Here is an 18,327-nt window from a genome sequence, read left to right on the forward strand (position 1 = left end):
ACCTTATTTTTGACCCACTCACTTCCTCTCGCCGACGACTATATGAGTTACACCTCTTCCCTTTACTTCTTATCTCTTCCCTCCACCATCCACCAGCAACCGTTTCACGCAACAGGCCAACTTCCACTCATGATGGACTCATGCTCTGTCACTTCGCGCGAGGTCTCAGTCACCAGCATTCAACTCACCTCCGAAAACCAACACTTCCCTCCAATCGATGAACCCACCCTCGCGACGGACAATTTTCTCCTCAACATGACCGACCTCGCCCGCACGGTGGACGAACTCCTTCCCTTGTTTAATGAGAGACCCGCCACCAATACTGTCCTCGGAATCCCAGAGCTCAAGGAACACATCATCCTGCAACTCTCCACCGACCAGATTCTGCAAGCAAAACTTCTCTCACGCGCCACGAAGGAGCTCATCGAGACCTCTCCGCTCATCACTCTGCAAACCATCTTTCCAGCACAGACCACCGCATCTACTCCGTTCGTGCCAAACATCATGGGCACCAACGAGTTCTTCATTACGGATGAAGAGCAATTTCAGATTATCACCCCTTCACCAACGCGTTCGCTGCACTACGCGCCATCTGCCGACGTGCCAGGCACCATGCAGGCATTCTACCACCTTCACCGCGAGTACGATGAACCAACCCTACTCCCGCCACTCACCAAAGGCCAAATGCAAACCACCCTTTTCCGGTACAACCCATCCACCCGCGTCACCGTCACGAACTGGAAACCGCTCTCCACCAAGATCTGCGTCGGCTGGACCAATTTTACTATCCACGTCAAGTCCTGCCGCGTCGTCGACTTGGTGGCATTGGTGGAGAAACTCGGTGCAATTCTCGCCACCATGCCCGAGACCGAGGTCAAGAAGGCTCTGGCTGGCGGCGACTGGCTTGAGGGAATCAAGGAGCACCAGCTCGAGCTCCATAGCTGGGGCAAGCATCTGACTGAGGAGGAGAAGGCGGTGCTGGTGGAGGATTCAGAGCTGGAAGTCGGGTTCGAGGGATGGTGGTATCCTATGAGACGCGAATACTACGGCTTTGATTTCTAGGTCAAGCTGCAAGAGAGTAGGAACCGGGAGTCTTTCAGGCTGCAGTTTGTGCCAGGATTAACTTGCGGAGATACCCAAAACGGGTTGAGAAGCAGGACTTGCAACTGAGGCCAAGAGCTTGGCTCAGGCAAAGTACGACCACAGCGTTGCTTTTTTTGTCTTGCTTCACCATGCGGCCAGAGCGGAGCGATCTCTTCTGAAAAACCTGCGGGCGGACGGGGAATGAGTCCTGTATTGCTTTTCTGCGTTGCTTTCTTGCTTCGAGTCACCCTCCGAGCCATGCTAGACGCAGGCTTAAGTCTCACACCAAAAGTACTGCATCAATCAACAGAAGAGATAAATGTCGCTTCAAGGTCCAGAACCGTTCCAGGCAGCCAGGATTATTACTGCGGATGATTTACAAGCTCATTCACTCGCGTTGACGTCAATCCGCACAGGATTCTGGATCTGATTGTGGGAAAGCCGCTCGCTCCATCACATGGGAAAAGATGTGCTCAAACCTTAATATGGATGCACCAAGTTCCGTCGCCAGAGCCTATATAAGTTACAGCCCCTCTCACATTCTTAGCCTTCTTCCCTTCATCGACCAGCACTCCGTTAACCCTAAGAGAAGGAGAAGGCCACATTCGCCATGGAAGATCTCACCACCACCACGAACGAGCATGAGCTCTCCTCAACCACAACTCGATCCTATGCTACGACGGAGGACCTCACCATCACGATGAACAACCTCTACCACATCTACAACCACCTTTTCCAGCCGACAGACGACTTTGTCCGCACGATGAACGATTTCTACCGCATGTATGATGACTTCTTCCTCGCCACGAACGCTGGGCCCGCCACCAACGCGGTCTACGAACTACCCGAGATCATGGAAAACATCATCACACACCTCCCTACCACCAACATCCTCCAAGCTAAACTGATCTCTCAATACACCAATTCCCTCATCACGACCTCTCCATCCATCATTCACGAACTGCTCTTTCCGACTGAGCAAGCACCTGCCGCCGCATTCGTTCCAAACGCGCTTGGGACCACGAACTTCTTCATCGTCGATCAAGAGAAGTGGTTCATCATGAAGCCTGACAATCTCTGTTCTCTGCAACTTGCACCATCGGAGCGTGGTGACATCGAGCTCTACTACCACCTTCACCCCGAGCGTCACATCTCCACCATTCTACCACCACTCACGGACGCTCAGAAGCAAACTATCCTCTTCCCAAGAAAAGCCTCAACACGCGTCAACGTGACCAACTGGTCACCGCTCAACCCTAGCTGGATGTGGAACGACTTGTGGATGACGTTCAGCATCCACGTCAAGTCGTGCCGTCTCCAGGATCTCACCAATCTTGTCGAAAAGCTCAACGTCATGCTCTATCTCATCAATGAGAAAGAGGCTCGCGAAGTCGAGAAGGCGGACGACTGGAAAATCAAGCTGATCGAGCTCGTGGAGGAGAAGAACGTCGTCCCCGGACCACAGCTCACCGAGCACGAGAAGGCGATGTTCGTGGATGGTTCGAAGTTGGAAGTCGGTTTCGGCCACTGGTGGAACGTGCTGAGGAACGAGTACCGCGATATCTAGGTCATGGCCAGATTATGCGAGGGGAAGAAGGCCGACGGGTACAGGGCGGATCGCATCGAGAAGCTGTGAATGGTCCATGGCAGGTATTCGATCTCAGAGACGAGAGCCGAGCGCTGGCAGACAGCAGATCGGGAAGGCCAGCATGCGGTCTCGAATTTTCGCGGCTTTAATTTTGATTTGGTTCTCAACGTGAGTAGAAGATCAGGTGAGAACGTGCTTCGCTCAAGCAGGCCGGTTTTCTTTCTTCGGCCTGGTATGGGCCTGCTTTGAAGCGTTGCTTTGTTATCTGCTTTGTCTTTGACACCCGGCTCCTGGTTCCGGCACCATCAGAGCTGTATGTATCAGCACACCCAAAAGCGATTTTCAACTTGTAACTGTTCGACGTGGCTCAAGGTGATTGTTCGAGGATGACGAGTCGCAACGGGGACGCAGTCCGCTGGCGAGGAGAGCTACACATTTGACTTGGCATGGGCCTGCTGAGGGTCGCCATGTTGTCGGCTACTTTCAGTCTTGTGCTCGGCTTGTCCGGTCTGGCACCAGCACCGCGGTATGTACCAATACACAAAAGCGAACACAAGCACTTTCCACTCTGTCTCTGGTCCAGGTGATCATTCCAAAGAGGCATGTGGTCGTAGCAGCAGAGTCTCCTCCGTATTTCTGAAGTGACGTTCAAATCGGACCAGCTTCCGGCCTGAGGCACGGAACTCCTGGCTTCTCACTTCACCAACCTCCACGCTTTCTTCTTTTGCTGAACAACAACAACATCGTCGCCGAAACTCTTGCGGCAGAAGTTCGCCTCTCCTCCCGTTTCAGACACACCAAGCGCATCACCACCCCTCCATTTGTGCATACCGACTCCCCGCAGAAGAGGGAAATGGCCGGCAAGAAGATTCCCTACCGCCCGACCGTCCTCCACGGCCACAAACTCCGCCATCGCAAGCCATACCACGCCATTGACTCGCCGGACGCAGGGTCCAGAGTCGTGGAGACTGTAGAGCTGCTGGAGAACATCCTCTCCCGACTGGATGTCCACGGCATCCTGGCCGCCAAACTCATTAACAAGGTATATTTTCGACCGGATAATTTGTCTGATTTGGGACAACACTGACCTCTCCACCCTCGTAGCACGTCAAGCAGGTCGTAGTGACCTCCCCGAAAATCCTTCGCTCTCTCGTCCTCTTCGAATTCAACTCGGCCTCGACCCAAATGCCCATCGCTTCTCCAGGAATCGTTCTGCCCCGCGCGGGAATATGGGACGACGACGGAGGAGAGCGTCAACAGAGGCGACCCTTCGCTCACGCCGTCAGCGCTGACGGCGTCCATCACATCGCCTACGACCTCCACAACACGGACTGGCGAGCTAGATCGATCGTACCTCTGGAGCAGACTCAACTCGAGCTGTTCTTCCTCCCACACAATACTCCAGTCCGCGTTCATGTCTTCAACTACCGGCAAAACCTGTCGATCTATAAGCGGTGGGCCGAATTCATCATCACGGTCAAGGGATGTCGACTTGGAGAGCTTGTCGGGTTGGTCACCAAGATGGGAGTTTTACTGAGCGACAAGAATGTCCTGGAGCTGACGGCGTTGACGGAGGCAGGCGAGTGGAAGAGGGAGTTGCAGGTGACCGAGGAAGAGAAGCGGTTTTTGGTCAACGATGGAGAGTTCGCTCTGTCGACTCGTGTTCGTCTCGACTCCGAACATCCTGATCTGAGCGAGCAAGCGATCAAGTGCGCGAGGGCTGCTGGAACTTGGCAGGAGGAAGAGAATCGGCAGCAGTTGGCGAAGATTGGGCGGGAAGCGCAGCTCGGTCCGAAGGATAATAAGGGCCGCTGAGTTTGAAGCCGGACGCTAAGTTTCTTGAGGCCGGACGCTGAGTTTGAAGCCGTTATGCTGGCCTGGAGGGTGTTTTGCTGCTGTTGTTTCGCCTGTTCGCCGTTCTGTTGCAACTGCCCTTACGTGGCTGAGGGGCTTGGGAATGTGGCTTCTTGCCGATGACCCGGAACGATCGATGCGAGACTGTGGTTGCTTTCGCGGATACATTCAGACCTTTAACACCTGGGTGAGTGTACGACGGCGAGTGTTTGCAAGACCAGCTGCGAGATGGCTGTGAGCGTTGTCGCAAGAGCAGTGGGCTACATAGTTCACAAAGGCGAGTACATTGGCATCATTGTACCTAGTAGTTTGTCAACGACCTCTAATTGCAGCTTCTTCAGTCTGTCGTCTCACACCTCTCCGCAGGTTGTTGTACCATAACTCCGCGGCACCGGCTTCGTTCACTGGACCTTGACTCGGGACTCCATAGTTGGGCTGCTTGAGGTGAAGCTACGGTCCGGTGGTTATGATGGACATATCTGGCTGGGTTGGAGATGTTGTCCTCCATTCGAGGAGATGCGACGAGATGGAAGTCACGCATCACTATATTTCAAACATGGTTCGGCAGAATTTGAAATACGAAAGGTGTGGCTTCTTGGTCTGGTTGTGAGGACGGTTCAGGACGGTAGTATGTTCAAAAAACCTGTACGTTGCTGGCAAAGGAACAGTGTGCTGCGACGGCAAACGGTCAAGCAGGTCAGGTGAACATCGTGATGTAGACCAATGACGATTCTCGCGGTAGACTTTGGGATGCTGATGTAGGTGCGAAGGAGCAACAGGACGCTGCGGACAGCAAAGACATGCGGGTACATTGGAGTCGAGGACAGCAATTAGCGATTGAGTCAGTATAAGAAGTATAGCAGTTCATTTATCGTGAGCGTTTCGAAGTCAAGTCGCAATGAGCCAAACTCCTTTTCTCAGTACTTGCAGCATCATCAACTCATCAAAGACCATGGTGTTCATGGCTTCATCCTCGCGTCCGACGCCGTGGCCGACAGCATGGTCTGCGACAATCGATGCAAGAGGAAGGAAGAAAACAGAAAAGCCACTCTCCAAACGCAGACAATCTCCAACCACGAAAACAGAACTCAAAAGCGAAGGACCGCAGCCTCCAAACGAAACACCCATTGCTTTCCTCTTACCGCCCCCACTTCACCCGCCAGTTCCCAAAGATCGGCCCGTACGTGACCTCTGCTTGCTCGATGCGAGACGCCATGCCGACAGTCTGATCGGTCAACGGAAGAGGACCGGTCAGACCGGCAGGACGATCCTGCTCCCTTATGGCAAGAACAAGAAGGAGATCTCGCGTCGTTGCTCGCGCTTCGAGGATGTCTCTGACGCGAAGGTCGGTGTCGAGTTGCGTGCGAAGGGTATGTGCAGCCTTCACTGTGTCGACAAGGTACCGCTTGTCGGCGGAAGTCACGTCTGGCGCGTTGAATGTCACCACCAGTGGCTGCAGAGTGTTGAAGACCTTCAGGACCAGAGCATGGATGAAGTCCACGGCATCCTCCATCATCCTGCTGTCAGGGCTGGACCCAGTGGTGCAGCTCTCGAGATGGTCCCGCGAGAGCGCGAGGAAGGCGAGGATCTTGACGAGGAAGGCTCGGCGGCTTGGGTGGTGGGTGATATCCCAGTCGATCATGTTGAGAGTCACATCGCCTGGGCGAAGGCCAAAATGCGAGTGCATCTTGTATGTGACGTTGTTGGTCGTGATTTGGACCGATGTAGTTGATGCCGCGAAGTCCTCCTCGGGGCTGAGCTCGTTTGGGCCACTCCAGCTGTTCGTCCGGGTCTCGGACTCCACCAATGCTCTGCGCAAGACTGCCTCCACGTGGTAGTGGGTTGTGAGCGCTTTGAGCGCAGTTCTGACCTCAACGGGCGTTTTCTGACCCCACATCATGATGTCGTGGGCGCGGACCGTTGATGTGCAGAGGAGTGCCGCATTCTCCATCAAGGTCTCGAAGGTGGTGTAGGTGGCTGGATTGCCTGCCTTCCACGCTCGAAGCGCAGTCACGAACGCATCTTGCAGAGCTGGTTGTGCGGTGCGCCAGTTGTGGAGGCGGTCTGCTCGACGATCGGCCTGCGCGTGGAGGCGGGCTTGGTTGGGATCCATTGCGTCGTTTTGAGGTGCGGATAGGTGGTATGGGAGTTCGACTCGGGTGCCGTGTCGGAGTGCGAATTGGTGGTGTGGAACTTCGCCTCTGGTTCGGGAGACGAGGATGGCAGGACTCTGCGCGCGGTCGACAGGCCGGTAGTCGGCAAGGTTTTGAGCTCTAGAAGAACGGTCAGTGTGTAATGCGCAGGACGTTGATGAGGTGATCCCGCACCTGACAAGTCTTCCTGGTCTAGGATCAAGTTCTGGGAAGTGTAGGTTCTCAGAAGCGTCTTGATCGTTCTCGTGTCTGGAAGTCTTGTCAGTACTCATGTCTGGTTCACGTTTCTTGCGCAAGCACTTACATTGAGTTTGGCGGAGGCCGGTATGGCGGTATATCCACCTCGTCGTCGAGGTCTTCGTCGAGATGTGTGCGAAGGTATGATGTTGGGTATTCGTAGTTGGTGGAAGAAAGGGCGACTGGAAGAATTACGTTGTGGCCGGGAAGAGTGGAACCTGTTCAATGCCAAGTCAGTACCTGCGTAGCGAGGAATCAAGCGTCCCGGACAAGGTAGATCCATGTTGGAGGACCAGGTCACTCGAGGGTACTCACGGCTTTCCTGACGTTCTCGCTCAAGCTCGGCCCTCTCTTGCTCACGCTGAATCGATGCTTCGTCCATGTTCGAGGACGTCTGTGTGGGAGAAGTGCTTGGAAAGCTGCTATAAAACAGATTGTGAATGTATTGAAGGTTGCTTTCGTTGTTGAGTATTGGTGTCGGAGTGATGAAGTCTCTTGAGCAGAGGAGGCGTCTGATCTTTTGTCGACGACGATCATGGCCAGCAAACACGTTTCCTTCTCTTCCTTTCCTGCACAGCAGTTTGCTTTCTTTGTTCGGGTTTCTCGCAACCGCCCCAAAGCAAGCACCGAGTCGAGCGTCGAGCTCGCTGGAGTTGTAGGGAAGGCGTTCGAAAGTGATCGCACACGCTGGTCTGGGACAACAAGGAGGCAAGATGTGTTGTTGCATTTGGAAGCCGACGACTGTGTCTCTTCTCAAGGAATTCCGGACCATCAGCTCATCTGTCAATGCGGCAAGCTCGATCCGTCTCTTGTTGTAGCCACTTGTCGTTCGCCATGCCGTCGTTGACCCCAACTCGTGTCCCCCCTTCATGCTGTAGACGTCTCGATCGTGCGAAAGGTAGCTGTGCGAATGGAGCGATTGGAGGTCGTTCAATGGTGTGCAGTGTTGAGGAGATGTGATTGCGATGTTCTTCCTTTCCGATGTGAGGCAGTGGCGACCCCGCGGGAGTGAAGTGAGCTGTCGTCAAGCTGGCGGAACTATTGCCAAGACCGCACTTTTAAAGCGACGACGACGTGACAACGCTGCAGCAACACACCTTCAATACCACCACCATCTCCACGACCGCGACTTCGCCATCACGAGAAGAACGATCACAGCGAGATGGCCGCACCACCGCCAATGCCAGACATCATGGCCTGGCAGCAAGACCTTTGGGCAAGGACTGGGCGAATGCGGCTCTTGACATGGCAACAAGAGATGTACATGGTGCGGGGAGAGTGGTTGTCGGAACCGGGTGAGTTTACGGCCTGGGTGGACGGCTCTTTCATAATGGATACCTTCGGCGGATGTGCCTGGGTTCACCGGACAGCAGAGGGCGGGTACGTAGGCCGGTCCTACGCACTCGGCCGGTGCGAGAGTGCCACTGCCTGTGAGCTCAGAGCCATCCAGCTAGCCCTGGATCATTTTTGCGAGGGCCTGAAGTCCGGGACGTTCTCCAACCGGCACATAACGATCTGGACCGACAGCATGGACTCCAGTGTGGCAATAACGCGTTGTCTCGAGGACGAGATCGCGGGAAAGTCATGGAGTGGGCTTTATCCGCCTGACCAGGTTGATATCATTCGTGATATCTTTGAAAACCTGGACACATTGCACGACCATGCTGTCGGCTGGAGAGTTCTGTGGAGGAAACGAGATGCTGGGCCGGAGATCCGGAAGGCGGATGAGCTCGCCAGTACCGGATCGCGGCACTGCGTGTACGCGATGCCCGTTGTGAGAAGGATCAAGCCTCTCTTGCACACGAGGTACGCTACTCTCACCTCTTGATCAGCTCTATGAATCGGCGACCAGGTCACAGGTCGACCGTGACGAGCAGCACCAAGGTCAACACGAAGACCTGGCGGAGTGGTGCCCGATCCAGGCATGGAGACCAAATCCTACTCTCGCCTCCAAGTTGGCGGTCCTCCGGGCAATGCCTTCCCTCACGGGTTGGTAGCGAAGAGAGAGGTCATGATGCGGGACACTACCCATCATGCTGGACGGCGAAGTCGGAAGCATGACATTGATTCAGCGAGGCTCCCAACACCCCTCTCCTGGATTATCATCATCGAACCAGGCTCATCAGCTCATCGTCCAACCCTCAAGCCGGTCCTTTCATCAAGAGCACACCTCCAGTCACTCCTTCGATAACTGCGATCCTCTACCAGGGTCACATCGTTCGCATCACAAGCTCAGCCTCAGTCCCTGGTCAAGAAGCGATTTCTGGTCTTTTCTCCAGCACTCACAACGCCAATGCCCGACTAGGTCCACAAGGTCCGAGCCATACTTCCGACCAGATCACGCAATCCAGAGTACGTTGGAATCATCACCTCCGGGACTCAAGCACTGGACTCAGCTCGCAAACACGATGTCAACCATTTGAACAATGTCTCGGTTGGAAGCATATTGTCAACTTCTTCCTCCAACAACCATAATACCCGATCAAGCTCACACGGTCCTCATCGAAACCGAGCCCATCTGCTGGCCGACAAACTCATTTGCAGTCTTTCCTCTGACATGTGCATCATCCGAAGTAGATCACAACGTCCATTCCAAACTCGGAAGCGGACTGGGGGAACAAAAGCCCGCTGCGAGTCTCTTCTCCAGGAACTACAAGATCCGACTCACCTCATGCGGTCGATGTTAAACTGTGGAGCACTCCAGCCGACCATCAAATCCTTGCAAGCTCTTTCCTTTGAGGCTAGCAGCACTGCATTCGACTCTCCACGATCAACATCAAGGCACAAATGCGAATCTAGTTCTTGAATGGTATCATCATGCCATGTCTTCCGGTCTGGCTTATATTCAAGCTTCCGCTACACCAGTCTCGGTCGACGTACAACGGAAAGGGTCAATGTGACTTTGGCCCTTCCCCCACCTCCACCTGAAGACATCTCGGAAATCTTCCTGTTGCCCAAGCTCCTCGACGTCAGCCCAGCAACTGGCCTTCATGCTCAAACTGCCAAGCTGGTCTAGTCTTCCAAGTATGCTCGCCCGCCGCATGCTCAAAGCCACCTCCAGCTCGCCGCTGCGACCATCAAGCTCAAGCCTCAGCATTGTACTCGAAGGCTCCCTGTCATGTCGACATCCAGCCACACTCATGTACCAGTCCGGACTGCCTGACCCTCATCTCTTGCAGCTATGCACCCCGATCGTCACATCCTCATAGACTGCTGGCGTGGAGTAGCTACGTGAGAAGAACCGTCGGCTTGACCAGCTTGGCCCTTTTGCTTGTACACACACTGCTTCTTCAAGATTGCAACATGTCAGTCGACTCAAGCTCTCCGCGGCAAGTGTGTAGCGGATCCTTCCATCTGGAATATCGCCTCCCGCTGAGCGCCCCAGGCCGCAACATGCTGCAGGCTGTTCCGAATTCAACTTCCGAACTTCGCTCACCGCTCACGTCGGTCACACCAGATGCTTTCTCAACGCTGACAATGGATCACTGTGCTGCGCCACCTGCGCATGTTCTCCAGGGATTCGAAATTGGACCCATTACACTCAGCGACCAAAGCCCACGAGCAAACTCGAAAAACCATCCAGCCTCCGCGCTGCTCTCGGCACATCGCCCACTGTCGACCTCCTCCTACCCAATTCCAGGCCGGAGACTTTTCGGCACACTTTTGACATCCTGTCATCTCGACCATACTCAGCTTCCGACTTGTCCTGAACTGCCCCTCCTACGACATCCAGGTCAAGTCGTCATCTCACAAGCTCCACTTCAAGACCCGGATACCAGGCCTCGTGGGTTTGTAGTGATGACGTCGCTCAAGCGGAGACCGCGGCCCATGGCTGCACTCATCTTGCTTACCCTTCTTGCTTACCCTGTCGACATTTCAATGCTCCTGACTCAATCGATGTCCTCTCAACTCCGGACGCAGATGCAAGACGACCCAGGACATGACCAATCTTGTACCTTGCACCCAGGTTCATGGCGACAACTCATCCTCGCTTTATGGCGACAACATCGTCATTTACTACGACTCAAGTTGAGTGTCCTGATACTCCAACCACCACGCAGACGACATTTGCTGGACGGCTTTGACTTGTCCGGACAACATTCGACTTGCTTGCTCTACACATAGCCTCCGGCCCAAGGCATCCCGCCGCTCCTGAACTTGGCCGCAAGGGCAATCATCCGGTCGTTTCGAGACTTCTCCGATCACGAGTCGTCGCACGCTGGCCTGACCAAATTTATTGTTGACAGCCACCTAACGCTGACAGGTCAAAGCGGCTCATCTTAATATATCACCCAAAGAGCTCCATGGAACACGACCTGAGGACTGTATGTTCCCACAGGACACTATCTCCGCCGAACTCATTGAAACCTCATGGTCAAGCATGCAACCAAAAGCCAAGTCGTCGCTCCACCGGAACATCCTGCGTCGACCGCAGCTTGCGACACCGACGATGTGAATTCACCTGTGGCCGGCGTCATTCTACTCTTCGCATCTGGACCAGTGGTGATTGCTTTGACCAACGCTTCCACCTTATCGCTTTGTCCTCTCACCGACCCAATAAAATGCCCTTTGTTCCCGCCGACCTCTTCCGGCCACACTGTCAGCCAGACGCCGGTTCTAGCAATTACCGACACTTACCTTTGTTACTGCCGGCCTCTTTCAGGCATACCATTCAGCAACACGCCGCTTCTGGCAGTCTTCCACATTCCTGCATCGCTTCTGGAAATTTGTCATGTGCAGCATCAGCCATGCGAGATGTGATGCCAAGACTCTTCACTCGATGTGAGCTTTGCGACGAGGTGAAGTCAGGATAAGCTCACCGACGCAAAGGCTATTGTCGCAAGCCTGAGGCATCTGCCAACAGCATGGCCTTGACACCTGACGCCGACGAGTGCTGGCCATCTCCAGCATAATCACCAAGGACCAGATTTGACAGCCATGCTACAAGGTTGGATGTACCCGCAGCGACCTTCCAATAACCGAGTGCCACTCGATTGATCGGCCCGGTGCCTACACTTTGGAACTGACGATCTGGTCGCTTTTTGAGACGTACGGTCTCTCCTCCTTCGCATTCCTCGTTGATCACAAGCTTGCGAGGAGACAATACTTGCGACGAGCCGGAATCCTCGATACTTGACCAGCATCCGGTCCGTGTTCAGAGATGGGAAGGGACGATGTCATGAACCGCAGACAGGGAGGGAACGGAGGCTTGATGGTTGGGAGGAATGAATACTTCAAGCTCGCGAGGAATCTGTCGGGACTCTGGTGAAGGATGTGCATCGGTGCAAGACGTCATTGAAAGGAAATGAGGGTGAAAACACGGAGATGTGATTGCTGAGAGGCGGGTTGAGCTGGAAGAGCACGATCTGGGAGGGCGATTGAGATCGAAGGCCACGTTGCGAGAGTTCAGTAGGCGGTGCGATGAAGGAGTGTTCAATGGCGGGAGATAGAGCTGAAAGGATGATTGAGACTGCCGGGTACGAGAGATGAAAAGCGATACTCAGGATCAATGCTTCAACTTCTTCTTCCGCGTACACTTTGTTGATGTCTGGCATCCTTGACAGGTCTGTCTTTGGTGTCTTTGTATAACGCCTTGAAGCTCCGTGGCCCGGTATTCTGTTCGGTCTGCTCCAACCGTTGCTACGGCGGTGCTGGCCATACTGCGGCTGAGCATTGTTGAAAGCTCTCCGCCTGGAGCCGGGGCATATCAGTCCAGGTTATGCCTGAGGCAGACATTGGTCGCTTGTCCGTCTCTTTGCGCTTTCGACTTCACCAACTTCCTCCATGACTCGATCGCCAACGCAGCACATCTCTTTGCCGCCCGCTTCCGCCTTAGCATCATTCCTCCGTCGCATACAGTCGCCCTCGTGAGTACAGCCATGGAAACTCACGATAGCGCGCAAAAGCTGACACTTCTGCCATCCCAGCTCGAACAAAATATCGTCTCCGAACAGCGATCTTCTTGACCGGCTCGCGCCTTCCGCCACCATGCCTCTCGACCGAGCTCGCTTCATCGTTGACGATACCACAAATGTCGTCACCATCTTCGAGCCGCCTGCGCCTAGCCGCGGAAATCTTGAGGCCATACCAGCAGAGCTGAGGGAGATGATCTGGCAACACTGTCTCGGCGGCTCAGATTGCCACCTCCCGTTACCTCGACTCACTCTCCTCCGTCCCTTCAACTTCTTTGGTCCCGCAATGCCGTTGCTGCGCGTCAATTCCACAATCGCCCAGGAATACCTCACCTTCATGGTCAATCGAGTCGGACCTGGCATCTTTGTCACACTCGACCGCACCTTCCAACCTTCCGCACCCTACACGCATGCCTTACATCACATGGGTCTCTGGTTCATCATCGACTTTCCGTATCGATGGAGTCCAGGAAAATACAGCCAGGCGGTGTCCGAGAATATCCGGACTCTGCTCCAATTGCTGACAGAAGTGCCGAACCTGAAATGGCTGGGCATCACCGGTAGAGTGTACGATCAAGCCGGAGTCAAGGCCAGCATTGCCATCGTGAAGCTTCTCATGCGGCAGGCGAGCAAGTCTGCCAATCCACAGCAGCTCATCGCTTGGATTTGTTTCGGTCGCGAGGAAGAGTCGTTCTGGCGGAGGAAGTGGAGTGCAGGCAAAGAAATGGGGGGCCAGTCGAAAGAGCCGGCGCAGAAGTTGATTACGTGGGTTTGAATATTGGTGGCGGGACAAGGCAAGCATGGGTGGCCCCGAGATGAGTAGGTTCTTTTGCTTCATCTGGCCTAGCATTTCGACCGGTACACAACCGCGAACCATGCTACCAGGCTTCTTCGAAGCTGTGCAGATACCACGAGGCTCATTCTAGGAGTGGTGCGCTTGCACCCGGTCATTGATGGTACTAGGCAAACCTTCTCAGAGATGGACTCATCATCCGATTTATCAAATATTGCATTACAGCTCGCGGTCCCTCGTGCTGCTAGCCTTTCAACAACATCTCCAAGAATGCCAACGCCCGACTGCTGTCGCTCAAGTGCTGACCGGCTCGTGGACATGGCAGATAAGGACAAGACTATTGTACTCCTTTGTTCATTCGTTTGGCCCAACACAGTCTCGATATCACAGAGCACACGACACACGCCATGCCGTACTCTTTTCACAACAAGTTCTTGGCATCTTCAACAGATTCACTTCAGGATTCCCCATTTATATCACGATCGCAATACACTGCACTCAGCTATACGACACACGGCACCTCTTCTTCCTGCTCCGCTCCTTCAAAAGCACAGCTGTCTTTAACGGTTCCGTCAGAACACTCTCTTCTCTTCCCACACCCTACTCAAAATGTCAAACCTCCGCCTCCTAATCCGAAAACGCAACCGCGCCCTCATCCTCGCAAACCCCAAGGCTCCACCTCCACCACCTCCCCTCCCCACCTCCTTCACCGCCGAAATCATCTTCCACCCCAACACCCACCCGCAAGAAATCCCCCTCCCAACCGGCCTCCGCCGCGCCACCCGCACCGTCACCCTCACAATCGACTTCCTCTCCTCGATCGACAACGACTCAACTCACGGCGTAGACAGCATGCCGATGGAAGAACTCGCTAACTCCGTCTGTCGTGGACCAGAACACCTCATCGTGTACTGCAAATTCTCGAAGAAGAAGAAATTCTCCCTTTTCCGACATTGGGTCTTGATGCAGCGGTTTGAGAAGGCTTTGGTGGAAAGTGAGACGTTGAAGAGGTATGAGATTTACTTCGATCATCCTGGTGCGAGTGGAGATGGGGGGTGGGATATGCTTAACCAGCGTGGTGAGGGTGGGGAGTGGACGAGACCGGCGGTATACACGGACAGGGATTGTAGTGACGATGCGATGTTCTCGCCGGTGCAGTCGCCTACTAAACTGGGTGATGAGACTGCGACGACGTCTGAGGATGTGAGCTATATGGTCAACAACACCCTTCGCAAGAGACTGCACAAACTCACCGAGTTCACTGCCACGGTCGTCGTTCGAGCTGGTGCACCGCCTTCCGACCTCGTCATCGTCCAACCGCCGCCGCAAGCTAAACACGTCCACTTGAGAATCGAGTTCGCCAACCACTCCAATCCGGACAACGCGTTCGGAATGGAGACTGTGCCGATTGAAGAGCTCGCGACGGCGATTTGTACCGGACCGCGGGATTTGTTGGTGAGTTTCCACTTCCCGAAGGGGATTGCGGAGGAGCATTGGGTGTTGGTGAGGAGCTTTAGAGATGTGTTGAGAGGGAGTGAGGGGTTGAGCGGGTGGAAGATTCTGGTGTTTGCGTGTGGTTGTGGGAAGGAGGCGGTGAAGGTGTGGTCGAGTAGGAGGGGTGGGGAGGACGGGGATCGGGAGGGGTTGGTGGAGGCGATGGTGTTGGGATGAAGGGAGATTGTCGGCGATGCGAGATAGGGAGGCGGTCGGATTTGCTTTTGGCCTCGGTCTCCCTCGTTTTTGTACAATGACTTCAATGTCATGGATAGATTTCGCGGCCTTCTCGGTTATCCACTCGCCGGGGCAGGACTCGGAAATTCCGATCAGTGGCAGATTGACATGCGGCGTGAAGCGGAAGTCGCGCATGAGTGCGTCGGCCGACTGTCCGGGCGTGAAGTAGTAGTTGTTCTGCTCGTGGAATGAATCAAGACGTGCATTTAGTCATCGGCTTCAATATACCATTGGAATCCAATCAGTCGCTCTCCGTCCCGTCTCCAGTGTCCCTCCGCATCTCATTCGTATTCTACACTCTTCTATTCGCCCATTTGCACTCTCCTTCTGCGTCCTCAACCTTCTACTTGTGAGTCAGTCGATGGCTGCAGTCTTCCTCATCCTGCGAGACAGCTTACCTTTCCAGCCCACTCCTTGCTCGCCACTACCTCGGACGTATACGCAAACGCCTGAATCTTGTACCCTCGCAGGCTCCCAATGCTCCGCAAGCTACGCTCGAATTGCTCGATCATGCTGACATGCTTGGCCACGATCTTGACACCCTTTGGAAAGTGGAATGTCACCAAAACATGGCCCGGTCCCGTACCCACAGCCTGCGCAAGCGTCCAGACAGGCAAGATCCGAAGCCGGGACGCTTTAACGCCCTTGGCAGGTCGGAACGTCTCCATCTCGACCCTCAGATGGATGTGCTTGGCATGGATCGGAATGCGAGGGATCGGAAGATCTGAAGCCGGAGCGCCCTCGCGCAGGACAACAGTGGTGCGGAATTCGCTGTGCTTGTCGATGGCTTTTGCCATTTCTGCTTCAATGATGGCGTTTGCGTTGGGAAGGCCTGCCGAGAGGCCGGTGGCTGGCTCCATGGTATTGATGGCGGAGGAGTTGCCGGGAGTTGTGATGAATGTGGTGCTCCAGGGGATGGCGATGTTGGCGGCGGCGTGTTCGTAGATTTTTTCCTTTACTTCGACGGGCAACAAGTCGAACAGGCCGCATGATGGGCGAGGGAGGGACATGTCGGCGGTGATCGCGGCGGAGAGGAGATTGGGAGAGCAGATCTGGATGGTGTTGTGAGTCGGAGAGGAAGATAGTCGAAAGCTGCTAGGGACTGTAGGCGTCGAACAGCGTATATCGAGCTCGGCAACGAAGTTTCTATACGAATGTCGAGTGCAGTATGTTGGTGTAGTATGTACGTTGGGAATGGTGCGTTTGATTTTCAAAAGCTCCAGACGTTCGGGCTGAAGTCCGCCTTGATGTGTCTCACTCGCCTGAGGTCCCAGAGTCGAGAATTCCGGGCAAGCACACGACACAAACAAATGCCAGACTTCATCTCTTCGTCCATGGGTACAACGCTTCGCCACAACAATACCATTCAACGCTTTATTTGACAACCATTCCAGCAACATGACAGCTCTAGGAACACTCGAAAAGCTCCCTCGCGAGCTCCGCGACCTTGTCTACGCCCACGCCGCCGCCCACATCACCACACCCTACCACGGCCAAGCACTCCCCAACATCAACGGAACTCCTCAACTTCCACTCCTCCACCTCCACCGTCGCCAAGGCGCCACCTTCTCCCTCCTCCTCTCCAACAGCGCCATCAAGCGCGAACTCGAATCCGTCCTCGACACCGCCGCCGCCTTCTCCACGACCATCGACTTCCGCCTCTTCAACCGCAGCAGCGAAGCCGTGCCCTCCATCGTCCGTCCGCCAGCACACGCAAAATCTGTGCACTTGACGATCTACTTCAAGCGCCTCCCGCCGATCAACTTCACTCCGCCGAGTATGCGCAACGACCTGGCTCCGGCGTTGACGTTGTTGGCGGTGTACACCCGCCGCTACCCGGAGTGCTTGAAAGTGGAGTGCTGGACTGATCACGCGGGACGGTATAATGGGAAGTATGCGGAGATGATGGAGTATTTTGAGTGGGCGTGTCAGAAGGGAAGTCGGAACAATTTGAGGAAGATCGAGGTTGTGTTGAGGAATGAGGTTACGGGAGTGTGGAGGGAGACGAGGAATGAGGTATGTTAATTCTTCGCGGATGAGAAGGTGGATGGAGACTAACGGATCGATAGCGGAATGAGGGCGGAGAGTGGACGAGAGAAATTTCGCAGGCACGGGCGGCGGAGATCATGGATACTCCTTGAGATTGTTGGGGTTTTGAGGAGAGCATGGCAAGGGAGGTTAAAGATGCGAACGGACCACAGCGATCATGCTGCCATACGTTGAGACAGCAAGTCGAAAGGGCAATGCGACCAGGAAGCAGATAGCCTTGAGAACAAAGCTCGAGGACTGGCCGAAGTCCTGAGACTTTGAATCTTTCCATCTCACGAACCGCAGATTCTCGTCTCAGTCCGACCTCACCTCCAATCATGTTTATATTCCTTTGCGGTGTGGTCCCTGAACTCAGGCCGAACGATCACGCCGTCTTCCACGGCGACATGGGAACAGGCATTGAGTACGACGTACGCACATTGTGAGCTACGATGAGCCGGTCGACGGTGCGCTAGATTATTACGGTGACATTGGACTTTCTCCGAATTCATCCATCGGAGAAGCCGCAAAAGCATACAAACCTCTCAACCGTCAATGCCGTCCAGACAAGCCAGCGAACCGCACCAAACATGTGGCCTGTGTCCACAATGTCCTCACGAAAGTCCAACATGCGGTCCACCTTTAGCTCCAGCTTCAAGCTCGGTATGAGATTTATCCATGCTTTCACATTACAAGGTGCTAATTGGCAAGCTCATAGAAGCCACGCTGTCGACGGAGGGTGACTTGGATGCCATGACTCCGACAGTGGTGAAACGCGTCCGGTGTGCGGCGGACGACGAGACCGTGTTGACAGAAGATCGCCCGGCTCTGCAGCGCGCACTCAACACATATCGCTATATGGCTGACCCTGGCCAGACACATCGGATGAAGCGGCTGCTGGTGGAGGCCGAGAATGCCCCGGACGCATCACCTTACCTCTACCCTGAG

At 54.6% G+C, this 18,327-nt stretch overlaps 9 protein-coding genes across 9 annotated transcripts; 7 read left to right on the plus strand and 2 right to left on the minus strand.

Annotated features, from left to right (window-relative positions):
• Positions 1-132: 132 nt before the first annotated feature.
• Positions 133-1,062, plus strand: MYCGRDRAFT_94824 (uncharacterized protein; the record flags this gene model as incomplete). Its single annotated transcript, XM_003850870.1, has 1 exon — positions 133-1,062. The coding sequence occupies one exon, from the start codon at positions 133-135 to the stop codon at positions 1,060-1,062; it is 930 nt and encodes a 309-aa protein (XP_003850918.1).
• Positions 1,063-1,693: 631 nt separating this feature from the next.
• On the plus strand, positions 1,694-2,650 carry MYCGRDRAFT_94825 (uncharacterized protein; the record flags this gene model as incomplete). The annotated part of the gene is made up of 1 exon (XM_003850871.1): positions 1,694-2,650. One exon carries the CDS (start codon positions 1,694-1,696, stop codon positions 2,648-2,650), a length of 957 nt encoding a protein of 318 aa, XP_003850919.1.
• An 874-nt stretch (positions 2,651-3,524) lies between these two features.
• Positions 3,525-4,486, plus strand: MYCGRDRAFT_94826 (uncharacterized protein; the record flags this gene model as incomplete). The annotated part of the gene is made up of 2 exons (XM_003850872.1): positions 3,525-3,713; positions 3,776-4,486. 2 exons carry the CDS (start codon positions 3,525-3,527, stop codon positions 4,484-4,486), a joined length of 900 nt encoding a protein of 299 aa, XP_003850920.1.
• A 1,177-nt stretch (positions 4,487-5,663) lies between these two features.
• Positions 5,664-7,786, minus strand: MYCGRDRAFT_94827 (uncharacterized protein; the record flags this gene model as incomplete). Its single annotated transcript, XM_003850912.1, has 4 exons — positions 5,664-6,798; positions 6,853-6,927; positions 6,983-7,133; positions 7,231-7,786. The coding sequence occupies 4 exons, from the start codon at positions 7,784-7,786 to the stop codon at positions 5,664-5,666; spliced, it is 1,917 nt and encodes a 638-aa protein (XP_003850960.1).
• Positions 7,787-8,443: 657 nt separating this feature from the next.
• On the plus strand, positions 8,444-9,471 carry MYCGRDRAFT_94828 (uncharacterized protein; the record flags this gene model as incomplete). Its single annotated transcript, XM_003850873.1, has 4 exons — positions 8,444-8,673; positions 8,768-8,908; positions 9,033-9,267; positions 9,460-9,471. The coding sequence occupies 4 exons, from the start codon at positions 8,444-8,446 to the stop codon at positions 9,469-9,471; spliced, it is 618 nt and encodes a 205-aa protein (XP_003850921.1).
• A 3,432-nt stretch (positions 9,472-12,903) lies between these two features.
• Positions 12,904-13,602, plus strand: MYCGRDRAFT_94829 (uncharacterized protein; the record flags this gene model as incomplete). Its single annotated transcript, XM_003850874.1, has 1 exon — positions 12,904-13,602. The coding sequence occupies one exon, from the start codon at positions 12,904-12,906 to the stop codon at positions 13,600-13,602; it is 699 nt and encodes a 232-aa protein (XP_003850922.1).
• A 627-nt stretch (positions 13,603-14,229) lies between these two features.
• MYCGRDRAFT_94830 (uncharacterized protein) lies at positions 14,230-15,291 on the plus strand (the record flags this gene model as incomplete). Its single annotated transcript, XM_003850875.1, has 1 exon — positions 14,230-15,291. The coding sequence occupies one exon, from the start codon at positions 14,230-14,232 to the stop codon at positions 15,289-15,291; it is 1,062 nt and encodes a 353-aa protein (XP_003850923.1).
• Positions 15,292-15,643: 352 nt separating this feature from the next.
• MYCGRDRAFT_94831 (uncharacterized protein) lies at positions 15,644-16,361 on the minus strand (the record flags this gene model as incomplete). Its single annotated transcript, XM_003850911.1, has 2 exons — positions 15,644-15,694; positions 15,750-16,361. 2 exons carry the CDS (start codon positions 16,359-16,361, stop codon positions 15,644-15,646), a joined length of 663 nt encoding a protein of 220 aa, XP_003850959.1.
• A 388-nt stretch (positions 16,362-16,749) lies between these two features.
• Positions 16,750-17,492, plus strand: MYCGRDRAFT_94832 (uncharacterized protein; the record flags this gene model as incomplete). Its single annotated transcript, XM_003850876.1, has 2 exons — positions 16,750-17,367; positions 17,421-17,492. 2 exons carry the CDS (start codon positions 16,750-16,752, stop codon positions 17,490-17,492), a joined length of 690 nt encoding a protein of 229 aa, XP_003850924.1.
• Between the last annotated feature and the right edge of the window lie 835 nt (positions 17,493-18,327).

Source organism: Zymoseptoria tritici, chromosome 7 (assembly GCF_000219625.1).
Source record: "Zymoseptoria tritici IPO323 chromosome 7, whole genome shotgun sequence".
NCBI lineage: Eukaryota > Fungi > Ascomycota > Dothideomycetes > Mycosphaerellales > Mycosphaerellaceae > Zymoseptoria > Zymoseptoria tritici.